The sequence below is a fragment of the Scyliorhinus torazame genome, chromosome 4 (genome assembly GCF_047496885.1).
Source record: "Scyliorhinus torazame isolate Kashiwa2021f chromosome 4, sScyTor2.1, whole genome shotgun sequence".
Classification (NCBI taxonomy): Eukaryota; Metazoa; Chordata; class Chondrichthyes; order Carcharhiniformes; family Scyliorhinidae; genus Scyliorhinus; species Scyliorhinus torazame.
In genome coordinates this window covers 314,586,836-314,608,771 of record NC_092710.1, presented here as the reverse complement: position 1 = coordinate 314,608,771, position 21,936 = coordinate 314,586,836, and the positions used below count along the sequence as shown (strand labels likewise).

Genomic DNA, 21,936 nt, shown 5'->3' with positions numbered 1-21,936 from the left:
CAAAAACTGATGGTTAGGTAGAAGTTCTTAAAATGTTTGTCTCTTCTATTGGACTGAACCTGTAACTAGCTGTCATTCACGGTGTTCAGGACATAAAATATCTGATACAAAAACAAAACACTGTGGATGTGGGAAATCTTAAATGCAAATAGAAAATGCTGGAAAAATTCAAAACTATTACTCTCATAGAATTTAGTGCAAAAGTAGGCCATTGGGCCCATCGAGTCTGCACCGGCCCATGGAAAGATCACCCTATCTAAGCCCACATATCCACCCTATCCCCGTAACCCAGTAACCCCATCTAATCTTTTTAGACACCAAGGGCAATTTATCATGGCCAATCCACCTAACCTGCACATCTTTGGACTGTGGGAGGAAACCAGAGCACCCGGAGGAAGCCTACGCAGACACAGGGAAAACGTGCAGACTCCGCACAGACAGTGACCCAAGCCGGGAATCGAACCTGGAACCTTAGAGCTGTGAAGCAACTGTGCTAGCCACTGTGCTACAGTGCCACCCATACAGAAAATAAATACAAAATAGAAAATATCCAAACCGGTCTGATTTTCCAGATGAACAGTTTACATACTTAATACAAGATGCACATACAATTGTGTATACATTTTAATCAAAGTAATTTAAAACACATTTAGAGTGCAATACCTAAATTCAGTTAATCTGCAAAACAAACCCAACTGAACCCAACTTTTCTCCTGTGAGCTTAACCTCTGCATGGAGGGGTGAATATAGAATTACCACTGTGCATCAGTGTTCACAAGAATTAGATCAGCTCTTGCAATGATGCCAAAATGTTTTAAAGTTTTTAGGCATTAGGTAAATATAAACAAGTGTTTCATTCACACAACTATAAGCAAATTCTGCCCAAAACTGCAAAAGGTGTTAAAAACTAAATGCAATGCTAAAATGATCTGTGCTTGCTGGATTCTAAATCTAAAGTAGTTCAATTTGCATTTTAGTTGTTAAATGTTTCATCATTGCAGAATGTCACAAATGCGTGATTAGTTGGTTTGTGTAAGCCTGTATTTGACTTTGTTTACAGAAGCATAATGCAATCTTTATTACTCAATTCAGTGTCACAATCAGTTTCCTGAAGATGATTAATCTAATTTTCTTTGCATATCATATACTTTTCCATTCTAATGAAGTATTTTAATCTTAATGTTCATGTAGAAACCCCACGTTAAAATGACTGCAGTCAAGTTGAAGTTTTAAATGCAGGATTTTACAAGTAACTAAAAATTACAGCATACATATAAAATATACATTAAAAGAGTTTAATACATTTGTACAAAAAGCTTTTACATTAGGTCTTCTTTATAAAGCTAACTCTCAGTAGCTCACTATGAAAATACGGTGTCGTACGTAAAGAACAAGTTCAGAAACTTTTATTAATGCACAATAATCCACCACTAGCTCCTTGTATTAAATGGATAAGCAGTTGTTCACTAGATTTTAGACTTATTCTAGACTAAACAGAAAGGTTTTCACAATAAATGCTTTATACATTGTGTACATTGATCTTCAGTAAGTCATGTCATGATTCTGGTTGATTTGCCAATTCAAAAATAGATAATCAGCTGTTACATTTGCTAAACAAAAAAAACATAATTTTTGAAGTACATTAATGAATTGTACAGTGCAATATCTATGGACAGTGTCTAACTGCAAATGGTTCCACACTTGATTACAACAAAATATTAAAGGAACTAATTTAAAACAAAACTGCAGTGCATGCATGACAGGATCTATTAACAAGAAACTCAAAAACTGGTTAGGACCATGACTTTAAGTATACATTGGAGTGATATTATTGAAACTGTACAATATAAAAGTGGCAGTCATTTTTCTTTTTAAGATTAGCTCTCACAACAAAAAGTAGTTACTTGAAAGTACTAAAAACAATATACAGTTTTTCAGTGTACTACTTCAATAATACATAATCACACAATACCCAAGCAGGAAATAACTTAGAATGCGATTCAGCAATTTCAGTACACGGAAAAACAATTACTTCACCGGGAAGAAAGTTTAAATGTGGTCACAGGTATATTCTCTCTATACATATATATATATATATATATATATATTTATATATATATATATTCTATTACCATAAAAAAATTGTCATTCAAAATGTAGTTCTTACATACTCAGACCAAAAGAAAATTAGTCATACAGTCCGCATGTGCCACTGCATGCATTTCTTTGAACAGTTAAACAGACTGTACACAGTAAAAATAAATAAACCACTGCCAACAAGCCAAATAAGTTAAAGAACCAGGACAAGCTACAATATACAGACCGAATACCAGTCTTTCAATGAGTGGATGCTAACAGAAAGGTGATGCTGTTGGATCAAAAGTCTTGAACATTTCTTTCAGTGGTTTTTTATCCTTTTTACTGTTTAAATCTTCTTCGTCCACTTGACTAGGAGGTCCAGAATGTTTAGTTTGTCTCGGGTCACTGTACTGTGGTCTGATTAGTCCAGCTAAAGCCTGAATAGGTAGATTATGTACTGCAGGTGCAGAAGTAGCAGCTGCCTGGGATGCTTCAGGCTTTAACTGTGGTCTGTAACTGTCTGACTTTTCTGCACCAAGGTCAATTGTATTCTCTGTACTACTATCTTCTTGCACCAATGAAGATTTATATGTTAGTGATGAGTCACTTAGAACATTTTCTGACTTTGTGGGATTTTTTGGTACAAGAAGTTTCTTTACTTGCTCTCCTTCCCGAGAGGAATCTGCTTGCGTAGTTAATACAGACGTCACTAAGCTTTGTGAAGTCTGGGTCCGTGGGTCATAGAGACTGATGCCACTGAGCAATGTGCTGGGGGATCCAAGTCCAATGCCACTTGCAGACAGTTTGGGAGCATATGGGGGGAGTGTCTGATCCATCTTAACAGTCACTCCTGACACTGGTGTAGAACCACTACTGACTTTTGCTAAGCGAGGATCTGCTCGTGTAATGTGGGACTCTCTTAAAGTGGTATCTGTGCTGCTGCTTTTCTGCAATCTAGGATTTGATGACTTTTGCAATCGTGGGTCTATAGGTCGGTCAGAAGAAACTCTTGAATCTACATTCTTTTCTGTTTTTACTGCGCTATTCTCCTTAGATCGCAAAGATAACCGTGGATCAATCTGACGAGGGTCACTTATAATACTCAGGGCTCTATTCAGGCGTTGATTAGCTATTAATGGAGGAAGAGGCAAATTTATTGAAGAAACTGGGTCTGGCTTTGGCAATGGCAGTGGAAGGAGGTCCTCAGGGGTCCAAACAACAAGTTTTGCAAAGTGTGGTTTAGAGAGGGTGATGTCCATCTTGATGTGGCTGAACTGCTTAAGCTGACAGCGTGGATCCCGTAAGGTCACACCAGGTATTGTATCTAAAGGTATTATGGCTGGTTTCTCCCTCAGTTCTCTTTCTGTCTCTTCATCATCATCCAATCCTTGTTGCTTATTGTTTGGGATAGGATGAGGATCATGTTTAGGGCTTTCACTAACAGAAAGGCCTACACTGGCATTCTCATGTACCTTCATCTTTCTGGGATCTCTTGCTAATCTTGGATCAGCAGAGACTATTTCTGAAGGTTTTTTGACATCTCCAGCTGTACCTTGTCGTAAGTCAGTTCTTAATCGAAGATCTGAAGGTTTGTTTTCAGGGGGTTTTTCTTTCACAAGTCTGGGGTCCATGTATGAATAAGATGTCTGTTCGGTTATCGGAGGCTGCTGGTTCTTCATGGTTTCACTTTGTTTCTTAAGAGTTTTCAGTATTGATTTTACACTGCTCCCATCTTCCTCTTCATCACTTGAATACCAATTTACAGTCTCATCTGAAAATATTAACAGAAGAGTTAAATTTAAATACTGATTTTAAGCAGCATCACCACAATGTAAATAACGTTTTCCCTTCCAGTACTATATATCAGACACTGGAGGACAACTTATGCCCAAGGACTTCACCAATGCTGCTTTAAATAAATTTAGTAAGAGTAACACCAGCATGATACTAGCAGTATTAAATTCTCAAATTTAGTCACAAATGCTGTTGCCATGCTAGTGGAATCAAAATGAAGGATTCTAGTAAAGTTAAGGCAGCATTAATCCAGTTACTACTGTGTTGAACTGCATAATAAAGTAGTCACATCACTCAGCATTGAGAAAATTATTAGCACAAACGGTGGTCAAAATTGAGGGTGACCTGAATAGTGCTTCTTAATAGTTTATAAATAATGAAGAAAAATATTCCTTATGGATTCAAACTTTGCCACTAAAGGCAAAGAATAAGTATAAAACTTTGGTGCACAGAAGACATACATACTGATTGTGCTGAGCACTTCTATGCGCAGTTCTAAATGACCGCACAGATTATTACAAACACCCCATTGCACAAAATGAGATCAAGTTCACCTTTTAACTAAAATTGTAGTTTAAGGGCAGCACGGTGGCAGAGTGGTTAGCACTGCTGCCTCACGGGCACCGAAGTCCCAGGTTCGATCCTGGCTCTGGGTCACTGTCCGTGTGGAGTTTGCACCTTCTCTCTGTGTTTGTGTGGGTTCCGCCCCTACAACCAAAGATGTGCAGGGTAGGTGGATTGGCCATGCTAAATTGGCCCTTAATTGGAAAAAAAAAGAATTGGGCACTCTAAATTTTTTTTTTCAAATTGTAGTTTAAAATGAATTGAAAGGGTAAAAGGTTAGATGTGGGTGGCATGGAGGTATAGTGGTTAGCACTGCTGCCTCTTAGTGCCAGGGACCCTGGTTCAATTCCAGCCTCGGGTGACTGTCTGTGTGGATTTGCACGTTCGCTCTGTGGGTTTCCTCCAGGTGCTCCAGTTCCCTCCCACAGTCCAAAGATGTGCAGGTTAGGTGGATTGGCTATGCTAAAATTGTCCCTTGGTGTCCAAATATGTACACATTAGGTGGACTGGCCATGATCAATTTGCAGGGTTACAGGGGAGTTGGCCTAGGTAGATTTCTCTTTTGGAAAGTCGGTGCAGACCCGATGGGCTGAATGGCCTCCTTCTGCACAGCAGAAATTCGATGGATTCTATTATATCAAGTTAGTGTTAACAGATCATAACCATTACATTACTACATTATTAAATCCTACACCGGGCAGTTTCCATTGTCCCAATTTTACTCATTACTTTGTATCAATATGCGCCATTCAATTTTGCTCTTCAACTAGTGCAGTTTCAAGCTCTGGCCACTATGTGGCACCATGAAGCAAGCTGTTGTAGTCTCATCCAAATCTTGTAAGAATTCACTGAATTAGAGAATTCACAACCTAGAAACAGACCATTTGGGTCCTCTGCATGCTCTTCCATTCCTTCTTTAACTCCCCCATAAAAGCAATTTGTTGCCACTCCTCTAAAATGATAGCATGTTCCTCATTCTAACCACTCCCCCTTAATTAATCATTGCACTTATGAGCAATAGATTCATGGTCCTCAGCTTTGTCCCCCCCACCTCAGTGAGAGCATCTTTTCTATGTCTAAATAGAACAATACAGGAGGATGCCCGGTGGTGATATGTAGGTGGAGGTTGCACGTTGGTTAGCTCCCGTAAGAGTTCTCGTTTTAAAAAAAATCCTTCTCACTCAGTTTTGGGGGGAATTTTTAAGTGAGCCGTCTTCAATAAAGTTGTAGGTATTGAAGGATGTTAACCCCGCCCTCTAGTAAAATGCGGAGTTCGGTGGGAGGAAGGATGGTGGGAGCAAGCTCGCTGGACAGAGCTGTACCCATTACGGTGGATACGCTGGCCGAGGTGATGACGGTGGAGTTAGAACCACAGTTCGCTAAGCATGGGAAGGAGATGATGGGAATGCTCAAACAGCCGGTGGAAGATACACTGGCTCTAAGGAGGCGCTTGAAAAGACGTCGGAGACGGTGCGGGAGCATGGTGAGGTGTTGGAAGGGGGTGGAGGAGGCATTGTCGCTGCACAACAACCAGCTCTTCTCATTGAAGAGGAGCTGCTGAAGGTGGCTGACAGCCACAGGTCACAGCAGCAGAAACTTCAGATCGTGGGCCTGCCTAAGGGGCTGGAAGGCCCAAGGTCGACGGTGTACTTTAGGGATGCTCGCCAAGTGGCTGGGGGAGGAGAACGCTTCCCTCATTGAGCTGGATAGGTCCAGCAGTCGCTCTGGCCAAAGTCAAAAGCGAATGATCTATCAAGAGCTGTGATAGTCTGTTTTTACAGCTATCAGATGAAGGGAAGTTCCTGAAATGGCCAAGCAGAATCGGGAGGCAAGGTGGGAATATACCCGGTATATACCTGGACGTCATGGTGGAGCTGGCAAGACAACGGGCAGCCTTTGGCAGGGCGAAGGCGGCGCTTTATAAGAGTAATGTGCGGTTCGGGGTGGTCTACACGGCGAAGTTGAGTCATGCATAACTCTAGGGACTAATACTTTGAGACGACGGAGGAGGTGGAGGCGTTTGTGAGGGTGGAAGGATTGGGACTGAAATGAGTTTGGATTTTGTTTTCTTATGTTGCAGTTGAGAGGGGTTGGTTTGTAGAGAGTGGGATGTGTTGTTTTTGAGGGGGAGGGGAAGTTTCTTTCCCCTTTTCCTTGGGGTTTATCATATTTGGCTGGTTTAGAAGGGCTGCGCGTGGAGGGTTTTGTTTTGGTTTTTGTACTAGGCATGTGGGGGAGGGGGCTCTGGCGGGGGCCACCTCGCTAGAAAACGTAAATCGGCTGGTGAATCGGTATGAGGTGGGGGTGGGGCCGTGGCTGTCTGAGTCAATGTGGGCAGGATTTGACGGGCCTGGGAGGTGTGAATGGGGAGGGGCGTTGGGGAGTGTGCAAAGAGGAGCGGTTGGAGGATTTCTGGGAAGGGGTAACCAGCTGATGGCGAGTAGGGGTAGGGCTTGGTCCCACTTGTGGTGCGGGGCCGGGTCACATTGTCATGGGCGATGGGGGAAAGAGACCCCCAGTCCGATTGGTAAGATGGAACGCGTGGGGGTTGGGTGAAGTCTTTTCGCATTTAAAGAGCTTGATAACCACCAATGTGGTGCTGTTGCAGGAGACCCATCTGAGGGTTAAGGATCAGGTAAAGCTTCGGATGAGCCAGGTGTTTCACTCGGGCTTTGATAGCAGGACCAGGGAAGTGGTGATACTGATGGATAGGAGAGTTAGGCTTCAGATGGAGAAGGTAGTGGCAGATACGTTATAGTAATGGGTGCTTTGGGGGGAGGGGGGGGGGGGGGGGGGAAGAGGTTGGTGGTGTTGGTTAGCGTATGTGCCCCGAAGTGGGATGATGTAGGGTTTATGAATAGGATGTTGGCGGCCACACATCAGTTAATTTTAGATGGGGATTTAAATATAGTGTTGCATCCAAAAATGGATAGATCTAAGCTGACTTGGGGGAGCAAAAGTGTTGGAAGCATTCATGAAGGAGATGGTGGAGTGGATCTGTGACAGTTCTGCCATCTAGACGGCAGAGTGTATTCCTTTTTTTTGCCAGTGCATTAGAGGATTGATTTCTTTATTAAGGGATTGTTGTCGGGGTGACGGAAGCAGAGTACTCGACGATCATTATTTCAGATCACGCTCCGCACCTGGTGGATGTGGTCTTGGAGAAGGGCCTGTACAGAGGTCAGCGAGGAGGATGGATATGGGCTGCATGTGAATCCAGGTTTTTGGGTGAGGATGGCAAAGGTGATTGATGATTATGTAGTGTTTAATAAAAATGGGGAGGTCTTGTCAATGGTGGTATGGGAGGTGTTGAAGGTGGTGTTAAGGGGTGAGATCATCTCATAATGTGCAGGTCAATAGGTAGACAACATTTCGGAAGTTGATGGGAAGTATGTGGAAGATCCCACTCTGGAATTTTTGGCCAGTAGAAAGGAACTGCAGATGCAGTTTGACCTTTTGTCCACAGGGAAAGTGGTACGCCAGTTGAGGCAGGCAAATGGTGTGGTGTATGGGTGCAGGGAGGAGGGCAGTCACCTGCTGGTGGGACAGTTCCGCCGGTAGGCAGCCTCCCGGGAGATTGTTCAGATCCAGGTTAGATAGATAGAAAAATACAGCACAGAACAGGCCCTTCGGCCCACGATGTTGTGCCGAACCTTTGTCCTAGATTAATCATAGATTATCATTGAATTTACAGTGCAGGAGGCCATTCGGCCGATTGAGTCTGCACCGGCTCTTGGAAAGAGCACCCTACCCATAGTCAACACCTCCACCCAACACTAAGGGCAATTTTGGACACCAAGGGCAATTTATCATGGCCAATCCACCTAACCTGCACATCTTTGGACTGTGGGAAGAAACCGGAGCACCCGGAGGAAACCCACGCAGACACAGGGAGGATGTGCAGACTCCACACAGACAGTGACCCAAGCCGGAATCGAACCTGGGACCCTGGAGCTGTGAAGCAATTGTGCTATCCACAATGCTACCGTGCTGCCCTTAAGAACAAATAAATCTACACTATATCATTTTACCATAATCCATCTACCTATCCAATAGCTGCTTGAAGGTCCCTAATGTTTCCGACTCAACTACTTCCACAGGCAGTGCATTCCATGCCCCCACTACTCTCTGGGTAAAGAACCTACCTCTGACATCCCCCTATATCTTCCACCATTCACCTTAAATTTATGTCTCCTTGTAATGGTTTGTTCCACCCGGGGAAAAAGTCTCTGACTGTCGACTCTATCTATTCCCCTGATCATCTTATAAACCTCTATCAAGTCGCCCCTCATCCTTCTCCGTTCTAATAAGAAAAGGCCTAGCACCCTCAACCTTTCCTCGTAAGACCTACTCTCCATTCCAGGCAACATCCTGGTAAATCTCCTTTGCACCTTTTCCAAAGCTTCCACATCCTTCCGAAAATGAGGCGACCAGAACTGTACACAGTACTCCAAATGTGGCCTGACCAAAGTTTTGTACAGCTGCATCATCACCTCTCGGCTCTTAAATTCAATCCCTCTGTTAATGAACGCTAGCACACCATAGGCCTTCTTTACAGCTCTATCCACTTGAGTGGCAACTTTCAAAGATGTATGAACATAGACCCCAAGATCTCTCTGTTCCTCTACATTGCCAAGAACTCTACCGTTAACCCTGTATTCCGCATTCATATTTGTCCTTCCAAAATGGACAACCTCACACTTTTCAGGGTTAAACTCCATCTGCCACTTCTCAGCCCAGCTCTGCATCCTATCTATGTCTCTTTGCAGCCGACAACAGCCCTCCTCACTACCCACAACTCCACCAATCTGCGTATCATCTGCAAATTTACTGACCCACCCTTCAACTCTCTCATCCAAGTCATTAATGAAAATCACAAACAGCAGAGGAGCCAGAACTGATCCCTGCGGTACGCCACTGGTAACTGGGATCCAGGCTGAATATTTGCCATCTACCACCACTCTCTGACTTCTATCGGTTAGCCAGTTCGTTATCCAACTGGCCAAATTTCCCACTATCCCATGCCTCCTTACTTTCTGCAGAAGTCTACCATGGGGAACCTTATCAAATACCTTACTAAAATCTATGTACACTACATCCACTGCTTTACCTTCATCCACATGCTTGGTCACCTCCTCAGAGAATTCAATAAGACTTGTAAGGCAAGACCTACCCCTCACAAATCCGTGCTGACTATCCCCAATCAAGCAGTGTCTTTCCAGATGCTCAGAAATCCTATCCTTCAGTACCCTTTCCATTACTTTGCCTACCATCGAAGTAAGACTAACTGGCCTGTAATTCCCAGGGTTATCCCTAGTCCCTTTTTTGAACAGGGGCACGACATTCGCCACTCTCCAATCCCCTGGTACCACCCCTGTTGACAGTGAGAACGAAAAGATCATTGCCAACGGCTCTGCAATTTCATCTCTTGCTTCCCATAGAATCCTTGGATATATCCCGTCAGGCCCGGGGTACTTGTCTATCCTCAAGTTTTTCAAAATGCCCAACAAATCTTCCTTCCTAACAAGTATTTCCTCGAGCTTACCAGTCTGTTTCACACTGTCCTCTCCAACAATATGGCCCCTCTCATTTGTAAATACAGAAGAAAAGTACTCGTTCAAGACCTCTCCTATCTCTTCAGACTCCATACACAATCTCCCGTTACTGTCCTTGATCGGACCTACCCTCGCTCTAGTCATTCTCATATTTCTCACATATGTGTAAAAGGCCTTGGGGTTTTCCTTGATCCTACCCGCCAAAGATTGTTCATGCCCTCTCTTAGCTCTCCTAATCCCTTTCTTCAGTTCCCTCCTGGCTATCTTGTATCCCTCCAACGCCCTGTCTGAACCTTGTTTCCTCAGCCTTACACAAGTCTCCTTTTTCCTCTTAACAAGGCATTCAACCTCTCTTGTCAACCATGGTTCCCTCGCTCGACCATCTCTTCCCTGCCTGACAAGGACATACATATCAAGGACACGTAGTCCTTGTTCCTTGAACAAGTTCCACATTTCACTTGTGTCCTTCCCTGACAGCCTATGTTCCCAACTTATGCACTTCAATTCTTGTCTGACATCGTATTTACCCTTCCCCCAATTGTAAACCTTGCCCTGTTGCACGCACCTATCCCTCTCCATTTCACTTACTAAAGTGAAAGTCACAGAATTGTGGTAACTATCTCCAAAATGCTCCCCCACTAACAATTCTATCACTTGCCCTGGTTCATTACCAAGTACTAAATCCAATATTGGGGTGATGAGGCTCGTGACGGCACCAGAGCAGGTGAATAGGGTATGTGAGGAATTTTATAAGAGGTTGTATCGGAGCCCCGGGAGACAAATCGGATATGAGGGAGTTTTTGGAGGGGCTGGAGGAGCCTGTGGGGATCGAGGAGGTTCGGACAGTGATAGGGAAAATGCAAATGGGTGGAATTTTATAAGACGTTTTCGGACAGTCTGGTACCACTGATGGAGATGGTAGAGGACGTGGTAGCTTTCAGAGAGGCATCTATTTTGCTTTTGTTAAAAATAGATAAGAATCCAGTGACGTGTGGGTCTTATTAGTCAACATCCCTGTTAATAATCCTAATACAAACAAAGAACAAAGAAAAGTACAGCACAGGAACAGGCCCTTCGGCCCTCCAAGCCAGTGTCGACCATGTTGCCCGACTAAACTACAATCTTCTACACTTCCTGGGTTCGTATCCCTCTATTCCCATCCTATTCATGTATTTGTCAAGATGCCCCTTAAATGTCACTATCGTCCCTGCTTCCACCACCTCCTCCGGTAGCGGGTTCCAGGCACCCACTACCCTCTGCGTAAAAAACTTGCCTCGTACATCTACTCTAAACCTTGCCCCTCGCACCTTAAACCTATGCCCCCTAGTAATTGACCCCTCTACCCTGGGGAAAAGCCTCTGACTATCCACTCTGTCTATGCCCCTCATAATTTTGTAGACCTCTATCAGGTCGCCCCTCAACCTCCATCATTCCAATGAGAACAAACCAAGTTTATTCAACCTCTCCTCATAGCTAATGCCTTCCATGCCAGGCAACATTCTGTTAAATCTCTTCTACACCCTCTCTAAAGCCTCCACATCCTTCTGGTAGTGTGGCGACCAGAATTGAACACTATACTCCAAATGTGGCCTAACTAAGGTTCTATACAGCTGCAACATGACTTGCCAATTCTTATACTCAATGCCCCAGCCAATGAAGGCAAGCATGCCATATGCCTTCTTGACTACCTTCTCCACCTGTGTTGCCCCTTTCAGTGACCTGTGGACCTGTACACCAAGATCTCTCTGACTTTCAATACTCTTGAGGGTTCTACCATTCACTGTATATTCCCAACCTGCATTAGACCTTCCAAAATGCATTACCTCACATTTGTCCGGATTAAACTCCATCTGCCATCTCTCCGCCCAAGTCTCCAAACAATCTAAATCCTGCTGTATCCTCTGACAGTCCTCATCGCTATCCGCAATTCCACCAACCTTTGTGTCGTCTGCAAACTTACTAATCAGACCAGTTACATTTTGCTCCAAATAATTTAGATATACTACAAACAGCAAAGGTCCCAGCACTGATCCCTGCGGAACACCACTAGTCACAGCTCTCCAATTAGAAAAGCATCCTTCCATTGCTACTCTCTGCCTTCTATGACCTAGCCAGTTCTGATTCCACCTTGCCAGCTCACCCCTGATCCCGTGTGACTTCACCTTTTGTACTAGTCTACCATGAGGGACCTTGTCAAAGGCCTTACTGAAGTCCATATAGACAACATCCACTGACCTACCTGCATCAATCATCTTTGTGACCTCTTCGAAAAACTCTATCAAGTTACATAGAACATAGAACAATACAGCGCAGTACAGGCCCTTCGGCCCACGATGTTGCATCGAAACAAAAGCCATCTAACCTACACTATGCCATTATCATCCATATGTTTATCCAATAAACTTTTAAATGCCCTCAATGTTGGCGAGTTCACTACTGTAGCAGGTAGGGCATTCCACGGCCTCACTACTCTTTGCGTAAAGAACCTACCTCTGACCTATATCTATTACCCCTCAGTTTAAAGTTATGTCCCCTCGTGCCAGCCATATCCATCCGCGGGAGAAGGCTCTCACTGTCCACCCTATCCAACCCCCTGATCATTTTGTATGCCTCTATTAAGTCTCCTCTTAACCTTCTTCTCTCCAACGAAAACAACCTCAAGTCCATCAGCCTTTCCTCATAAGATTTTCCCTCCATACCAGGCAACATCCTGGTAAATCTCCTCTGCACCCGCTCCAAAGCCTCCACGTCCTTCCTATAAATGCGGTGACCAGAACTGTATGCAATACTCCAAATGCGGCCGTACCAGAGTTCTGTACAGCTGCAACATGACCTCCCGACTCCGGAACTCAATCCCTCTACCAATAAAGGCCAACACTCCATAGGCCTTCTTCACAACCCTATCAACCTGGGTGGAAACTTTCAGGGATCTATGTACATGGACACCTAGATCCCTCTGCTCATCCACACTTTCAAGAACTTTACCATTAGCCAAATATTCCGCATTCCTGTTATTCCTTCCAAAGTGAATCACCTCACACTTCTCTACATTAAACTCCATTTGCCACCTCTCAGCCCAGCTCTGCAGCTTATCTATATCCCTCTGTAACCTGCTACATCCTTCCACACTATCGACAACACCACCGACTTTAGTATCGTCTGCAAATTTACTCACCCACCCTTCTGCGCCTTCCTCTAGGTCATTGATAAAAATGACAAACAGCAACGGCCCCAGAACAGATCCTTGTGGTACTCCACTTGTGACTGTACTCCATTCTGAACATTTCCCATCAACCACCACCCTCTGTCTTCTTTCAGCTAGCCAATTTCTGATCCACATCTCTAAATCACCCTCAATCCCCAGCCTCCGTATTTTTTGCAATAGCCTACCGTGGGGAACCTTATCAAACGCTTTGCTGAAATCCATATACACCACATCAACTGCTCTACCCTCGTCTACCTGTTCAGTCACCTTCTCAAAGAACTCAATAAGGTTTGTGAGGCATGACCTACCCTTCACAAAGCCATGCTGACTATCCCTGATCATATTATTCCTATCTAGATGATTATAAATCTTGTCTCTTATAATCCCCTCCAAGACTTTACCCACTACAGACGGGAGGCTCACCGGTCTATAGTTGCCGGGGTTGTCTCTGCTCCCCTTTTTGAACAAAGGGACCACATTTGCTGTCCTCCAGTCCTCTGGCACTATTCCTGTAGCCAATGATGACATAAAAATCAAAGCCAAAGGTCCAGCAATCTCTTCCCTGGCCTCCCAGAGAATCCTAGGATAAATCCCATCAGGTCCCGGGGACTTATCTATTTTCAGCCTGTCCAGAATTGCCAACACCTCTTCCCTACGTACCTCAATGCCATCTATTCTATTAGCCTGGGGCTCAGCATTCTCCTCCACAACATTATCTTTTTCCTGAGTGAATACTGACGAAAAATATTCATTTAGTATCTCGCCTATGACCAAGACAGGCCAGCAGTTAGTGAGATACGACCTCCCCTTCACAAAACCATGCCGCCTCTCAGTAATACATCCATTTTCTTCCAAATGGGAGTAGATCCTGTCTCGAAGAATTCTCTCCAGTAATTTCCTTACCACTGGCGTAAGGCTCACCGGCCTGTAGTTCCCTGGATTATCCTTGCTACCCTTCTTAAACAGAGGAACAACATTGGCTATTCCCCAGTCCTCCGGGACATCACCTGAAGACAGTGAGGATCCAAAGATTTCTGTCAAGGCCTCAGCAAATTCCTCTCTAGCCTCCTTCAGTATCTGGGGTAGATCCCATCAGGCCATGGGGACTTATCTACCGCAATATATTTCAAGAAGCCCAACACCTCGTCTTTTTGGATCTCAATGTGATCCACGCTATCTACACACCCTTCTCCAGACTCAACATCCACCAATTCCTTTCTCTTTGGTGAATACTGATGCAAAGTATTCATTTAGTACCTCGCCCATTTCCTCTGGCTCCACACAAAGATTCCCTTGCCTGTCCTTCAGTGGGCCAACCCTTTCCCTGGCTCCCTCTTGCTTTTTATGTACGTGTAAAAAGCCTTGGGATTTTCCTTAACCCTATTTGCCAATGACTTTTCGTGACCCCTTCTAGCCCTCCTGACTCCTTGCTTAAGTTCCTTCCTACTTTCCTTATATCCCACACAGGGTTCGTCTGTTCCCATCCTTTTAGCCCTGACAAATGCCTCCTTTTTCTTTTTGACGAGGCCTACAATATCTCTCGTTATCCAAGGTTCCCGAAAATTGCCCTATTTATCCTTCTCCCTCACAGGAACATGCCGGTCCTGAATTCCTTTCAACGGACACTTGAAAGCCTCCCACATGGGGCTGTTTAGCATAGGGTTAAATTGCTGGCTTGAAAGCAGACCAAGGCAGGCCAGCAGCACGGTTCAATTCCTGTAACAGCCTCCCCGAACAGGCGCCGGAATGTGGCGACTAGGGACATTTCACAGTAACTTCATTTGAAGCCTACTTGTGACAATAAGCGATTTTCATTCATTTTCATTTCATTTCACATGTCAGATGTTGATTTACCCTCAAACACCCACCCCCAATCTAGGTTCTTCAGTTCCCGCCTAATATAGTTATAATTAGCCTTCCCCCAATTTAGCACATTCACCCTAGGACCACTCCTATCCTTGTCTACCACTAATAATCTTTATTAGTGTCACAAACAGGCTTACATTAACACTGCAATGAAGTTACTGCGAAAATCCCCTCGTCGCCACACTCTGGCACCTGTTCGGGTACACTGAGGGAGAATTCAGAATGTCCAATTCATCTAACAAGCACAACTTTCGGAACTTGTGGGAGGAAACTAGAGCATCCGGAGGAAACCCACGCAGACACGGGGCGAACGTGCAGACTCTGCACAGACAGTATCCCAAGCCGGGTCTCTGGTGCTGTGAAGCAACAGTGCTAACCATTTGCTACTGTGCCGCCTTAAATGTTAAATATGGATGCCAAGATTCTTGCCAAAGTTTTGCCGCTTAGGTTGGAGGAGTGCCGTACCTAGGCAGTTGGGGAGGATCAGACGGGGTTTGTAAAGGGTAGACAGTTGTCCTCGAATGTGCAGCAGCTGTTGAATGTGGTGCTCTCCATATCGGGGGGGGGGGGGGGGGCTGGATGTGGCGCTGGATGCGGAGAAGGCGTCTGATCCGGAAGAGTGGAGTTATTTGTTTGCAGTGTTGGAACGGTTTGGAATTGGGCCTAAGTTTGTGGCATGGGCCAAATTGTTATGTAAGGATCCGAAGGTGAGCATTCCTACGAATGAGATGACCTCGGGATATTTTCAGCTGCATAGGGAATGAGTGAGGGGTGTTCTATGTCTCTACTTCCCCCCCACCTCTTGTATTTGTGCTAGCGGTAGATTTTGCGCTGACAAGCTTGGATAAGTGGAAGGGCAGGGGGCAGGTGTGTGGAGCATAGGGTGTCCCCTATGCTGATGACTTTTTGTTGTATATTTGTAACTGGAGTCCCACAGTCCCACATAATGGGGCTGCTCAGGCGATTTGGGACTTTATCAGGATATAAATTGAATTTGGAGAAGGACGAGTGCTTTTTGGTTTCTTCTCTAAAGGCGGGAGCTGGCTGGAGGGATTTGCTGTTTCTTGTGGCAACTACTTACTTAAGATACCTGGGGGTGCAGGTGGCTCGGGACTGGACCCAGCTCTGCAAATTGAATTTTATGAGCCTGGTGGGTATGTTAACGGCAGATTTGATGAGGTTGGACAGCCTCCCCCGGTCATCAGCAGGCCGGGTGCAGGCTGAAAAGATGAATATCTTGCAACAATTAAAATGTTTATTCCAATGCTTGCCGGTCTTTGGCAGGAGGCACTTAGGGGTGGAACAGTTGCTTTTGTCGATCGTATGGATGGGTACGGTGGCGAGGATTCGAAAGACAGTGCTTCAGAGAGGGCGACAGTCAGGAGGTTTGGCACTTCTGAATCTGATGTATTACTATTGAGCGGTGAACCGAGAGAGGTTGCGGGGCTGGGGTGGGGTGCCGGAGGTAACGTGGATAAGGATAGAGGCAGGCTCTTGTAGGAGGTTGGGGATGTGGGCGCCATACTGAAGATATGAAGATACTTTCGGCACTATTTTAATGGTCGAAGTTGATGCCGATCCGAGGGAATCATTTGTTTGACGCGGCAAGATTGGATGCCCAGTTTCAGGGCTGGGAGGAGCGAGTGGTGGAGGAAATTAAGGACTTGTTTCTGGAAATTCTCAAGATTGGAGGAGTTGGCAGAGAAGTGTGGGATTCCAGGGAGAGAAGCCTTTTGGTACATGCAAGTGTGGGACTTTCCAAAGAAGGTTTTCCCGATGTTTCCGGTAACTCCACCCTCCTCGTTGTGGGTGGGGGGGTCCTCACCGTGGCGATTTATGGGAGTCTCACCGTGGCGATTTATGGGAGAATTCTGGAGGATATGGCATCGTTGGAGGGGCTTAAGGCCAAGTGGGAGGAGGTGCTGGAGATAGTGCTGGAGGAGGGGCTGTGGTGTGAGGTATTGTGGAGGGTGAATGTCTGAACCTAATGTGCAAGACAAGGACTAATACAATTAAAGGTGGTGCACAGGGCTCATGTGACTAGGTCAAGGATGAGCTGGTTGTTTGAGGGGGTGGAGGACATTTGCGAGCGATGTGGGAGGGGTCTGGCCAACCATGTACATATGTACATATGCCCAGGTCCTGTTTGAAGTTGGAGAATGTTTGGGGTTCTTTCTTCAGTACGAAACATGTTGCCGATATTGCACTTGGAGTCCAGTCCCTGGAGGCCATATTTGGGGTGTTGGACTTGCCGATGGGGGAGGATGTTTCAGCCTTCATCTTGCTGATTGTTTGCAGGTTGGTCTTGCTGGGGTGGGTGTCAGCTTCTCTGCCCTGTGCCTGTGTGGCTGGGCGACCTGATTTGAGTTTCCGTATTTTGAGGAGGTTAAGTTCACGTTGTGTGGGTGGCTGAGGGGTTCCTTAAGAGATGAAGTCTGTTTATTCTTCACTTTAAAGAGTTGCTCACCGTCAGCTGCTTAAGGGAGGGAAGATATTTTATGAGTCATTTATGTATGGGCTGGTCGAGTGGGGGGGGGGGGGGGGGGGGGGGGGTCTTTTGTTGTTCTCTGCTTTGTGTTGCTTTATGCATAAAATGTCAAAAACCTTCAGTGTGCATTATCAATTCATTTACTTTCAGGAGAGTGAGGACCACCTTGGGACAAGCAATGAGCAGAATCTAGAGGAGCACACGGATTTTTAAAAAGCTACACGAGGGGACTGATTTTCGAAAACATCCAAGAGTGACATCACAGGGAAAATATAAATTCATTGGGTGGGATCAGGAACCAGTAAGAGAGGAGCAGCAGCCTTGGTGAGTCGGACCAGGTGAGAATTTCTACTGTACTGTCTTTAAAAGTAAAAATTGGCCTTTAGTTTAGATTAAGCAGTGTTTGAAGTCTAAGTAGTCAGGCAAGGTCTCTAGGATATTTAATATTCTTTAAACTAGAAGTAGAGTAGTAAATGTAACGGGAAGTCATGGCAGGGCAGCTCGGCCACATGGAATACTCCTCCTGCGCAATCTGGGAAGTAAAGGATTCTTCCAATGTCCAGGGAATCAATCTAGTGAACCTCCTCTGAACTGCCTCCAATGCGACTACATCCTTCTTCACGGGGACCAAAACGACACACAATATGCCATGTGCGGTATCACTAATACCTTGTATAGTTGCAGCAGCACAGTGCACTTTTATACTCTATTCCTTTAGCAATAAATGCCAAAATTGCATTTGCCTTCCTTATTACCTGCTGCACCTGCATACTAGTTTTCTGAGATTCATGCAGGCGAGGCGGTGACAGTGTTATTGTCGCTTGGCTAGTAATCCAGAGACCCAGGATAATCATCTGGGGACCCAAGTTCGAATCCCACCATGGCAGGTGACGGTATTTAAACTTAATAAAATATATGGAATTAAAAAGTCTAACGATGACCATGAAATCAGTATCGATTGTCGGAAAAAAACAATCTGGTTCATTAATGTGACTCCAGACCGACAGCAATGTGGTTGACTCTTAACCGCTCCCTCAAGGGCAATTAGGGATGGGCAATAAATTCTGGCACTGCCTGCGACACCCACGTCCCATGAACAAATTTTTAAAAAATGCACGAGGACATTCAAATCCAACTGCACGGAAGCATTTTGAATTTTCTCTCTATTTAGATAATAAGTTGCTTATTGGGACTTCCGGGTGCGGCGATGACCAGCTGAGTCGCACGTTTTGGCAGCTCCCGGTGGAACGGACTTTTGGGCTCTTAATAAGAGCTCCAACGGCAATTTTAACGGCTAAAAGTACTGTGCGGTGAACCAGAAAGGAATCCCCCCTGGATACGGATGAAAAAAGGAGAGGAAGGTGGCCGGATTGCGGTGGATCCTTTAGAGCAGCGGCAAGGAAGGCAAGCAAAAACCAAGATGGCGTCGGAAGGTGGCAGTTTAATATGGGGCGCTGAACAACGAGAGTTTTTGAAACGCTGCATGGAAGAACTCAAAAAGGAAATGAAGAAGGAGCTGTTGGCCCCAATATTACAGGCGATCGAAGGGCTAAAGGAGGAGCAAAAGACCCAGGAGCGGGAGCTTCGGGTCGTGAAGGCAAAGGCTGCCGAGAATGAGGATGACATACAGGGCCTGGTGGTGAAGACGGAGATGCACGAGGCACACCATAAACGATGTGTGGAAAGGCTGGAGGCGCTGGAGAACAACGCGAGGAGGAACAACCTAAGGATTCTTGGTCTTCCTGAAGGTGCGGAGGGAGCGGACGTCGGGGCATATGTGAGCACGATGCTGCACTCGTTAATGGGAGCGGAGGCCCCGGCGGGTCCGCTGGAGGTGGAGGGAGCATACCGAGTGATGGCACGAGGACCGAGAGCAGGAGAAATTCCTAGAGCCATAGTGGTGAGATTCCTCCATTTTAAGGATAGAGAGATGGTCCTTAGATGGGCAAAGAAAACTCGGAGCAGTAAGTGGGAGAACGCGGTGATCCGCGTATACCAAGACTGGAGTGCGGAGGTGGCGAGAAGGAGTGCGAGCTTTAATCGGGCCAAGGCGGTGCTTCACAAAAAGATGATAAAATTCGGAATGCTGCAACCGGCAAGACTGTGGGTCACATATCAAGGGAGGCACCACTACTTTGAGACGGCGGATGAGGCGTGGACTTTTATCGTGGAAGAAAAATTGGAATGAGCGGGTTATTAAAAAAAAGAACGTTTGAAACAAAGTGGTGGGGCGAGTATGGGGGGGCGAAGAGGGGGGTAAAAAGGGGGGAAAGAGGAGTTTTATGTTATTAATCCTGCGACGTGGTAACTTTTCTCTCTTCCACAGGAGGTGGTGGGGTAGGAAAGGAGGTGGAGGAGATGGGGCGTTGGCCATTGGGGGCGGGGCCAAGGGGGAAGCGCGGGCTCGGTTCCCGCGCTATGATAATCATGGCGGGAATAGGGAAGCAGGAAGGAGGGGGCGTCGCACGGTGAGAGCCGAGGTCACGGGGGGGGAAGCCTAGGTCGGCCAGAGTTTGCTGACTTCCGGGAGCAACATGGGGGGTGTAACTACGCTAGTGGGGGATCTAGCGCGGGGGGGGGGGGCGGATTATTGGGCTGCTGCTGCTGGGGAGAGGGGGGAGCTGGTATGGGGTGGGATGGGCGGGGGGGCACCGTCTGGGGGAGACACAGCTGCGTGGGAACCGGGTGAGGAGCTGGAAAACGGGGATGGCTAATCGACAAGGGGGGGGGGGGGTAAAAAGCCCCCCAACCCGGCTGATCACGTGGAACGTGAGAGGGCTGAACGGGCCGATAAAGAGGGCACGGGTACTCGCACACCTTAAGAAACTTAAGGCAGACGTGGTTATGTTACAGGAAACGCACCTGAAACTGATAGACCAGGTGAGACTACGCAAAGGTTGGGTGGGGCAGGTGTTCCATTCGGGGCTAGATGCGAAAAACAGGGGGGTGGCTATATTAGTGGGGAAGCGGGTAAATGTTTGAGGCAAAGACTATAGTGGCGGATAGCGGGGGCAGATACGTGATGGTGAGTGGCAAACTACAGGGGGAGACGGTGGTTTTGGTAAACGTATATGCCCCGAACTGGGATGATGCCAATTTTATGAGGCGTATGCTAGGACGCATCCCGGACCTAGATGTGGGAAAGTTGGTAATGGGGGAGATTTCAATACGGTGTTGGAACCAGGGCTGGACAGGTCAAGGTCCAGGACTGGAAGGAGGCCGGCAGCAGCCAAGGTGCTTAAAGATTTTATGGAGCAGATGGGAGGAGTAGACCCGTGGAGATTTAGCAGACCTAGAAGTAAGGAGTTTTCGTTTTTCTCCTATGTCCACAAAGTCTATTCGCGAATAGACTTTTTTGTTTCGGGAAGGGCGTTGATCCCGAAGGTGAGGGGAACGGAGTATACGGCTATAGCCATTTCGGATCACGCTCCACATTGGGTGGACTTGGAGATAGGGGAGGAAACAGGAGGGCGCCCACCCTGGAGAATGGACATGGGACTAATGGCAGATGAGGGTGTGTGTCTAAGGGTGAGGGGGTGCATTGAAAAGTACTTGGAACTCAATGATAATGGGGAGGTCCAGGTGGGAGTGGTCTGGGAGGCGCTGAAGGCAGTGGTTAGAGGGGAGCTGATATCAATAAGGGCACATAAAGGAAAGCAGGAGAGTAGGGAACGGGAGCGGTTGCTGCAAGAACTTCTGAGGGTGGGCAGGCAATATGCGGAGGCACCGGAGGAGGGACTGTACAGGGAAAGGCAAAGGCTACACGTAGAATTTGACTTGCTGACAACGGGTACTGCAGAGCCACAGTGGAGGAGAGGAAGGCACAGGGTGTACAGTACGAATATGGGGAGAAGGCGAGCAGGTTGCTGGCCCACCAATTGAGGAAAAGGGGAGCAGCGAGGGAAATAGGGGGAGTGAGGGATGAGGAAGGAGAGATGGAGCGGGGAGCGGAGAGAGTGAATGGAGTGTTCAAGGCATTTTATAAAAAATTATACGAAGCTCAACCCCCGGATGGGAGGGAGAGAATGATGGGCTTTCTGGACCGGCTGGAATTTCCCAAGGTGGAGGAGCAGGAAAGGGGGGGACTGGGAGCACAGATTGAAATAGAGGAATTAGGAGCATGCAGGCGGGGAAGGCTCCGGGACCAGATGGATTCCCAGTTGAATTTTACAGGAAATATGTGGACTTGCTCGCCCCGCTACTGATGAGGCAAAGGAATGGGGACAGCTGCCCCCGACTATGTCTGAGGCAACAATATCGCTTCTCCTAAAGAAGGAAAAGGACCCGCATAGACCTATTTCCCTCCTAAACGTAGACGCTAAGATTCTGGCCAAGGTAATGGCAATGAGGATAGAGGATTGTGTCCCGAGGGTGGTCCATGAGGA

General features: G+C 46.4%; 1 protein-coding gene across 3 annotated transcripts in view; it reads right to left on the bottom strand.

Annotated features, from left to right (window-relative positions):
• Positions 1-1,221: 1,221 nt before the first annotated feature.
• zc3h6 (zinc finger CCCH-type containing 6) overlaps positions 1,222-21,936 on the bottom strand; it is a 107,822-nt gene continuing 87,107 nt past the window's right edge. For all 3 annotated transcript variants that reach the window (XM_072500100.1, XM_072500101.1, XM_072500102.1), the window contains exon 12: positions 1,222-3,850. In XM_072500100.1, the coding sequence (XP_072356201.1) occupies positions 2,352-3,850 (1,499 nt within the window). In that variant the 3' untranslated portion in view covers positions 1,222-2,351. The remainder of the gene's footprint in view (positions 3,851-21,936) is intronic.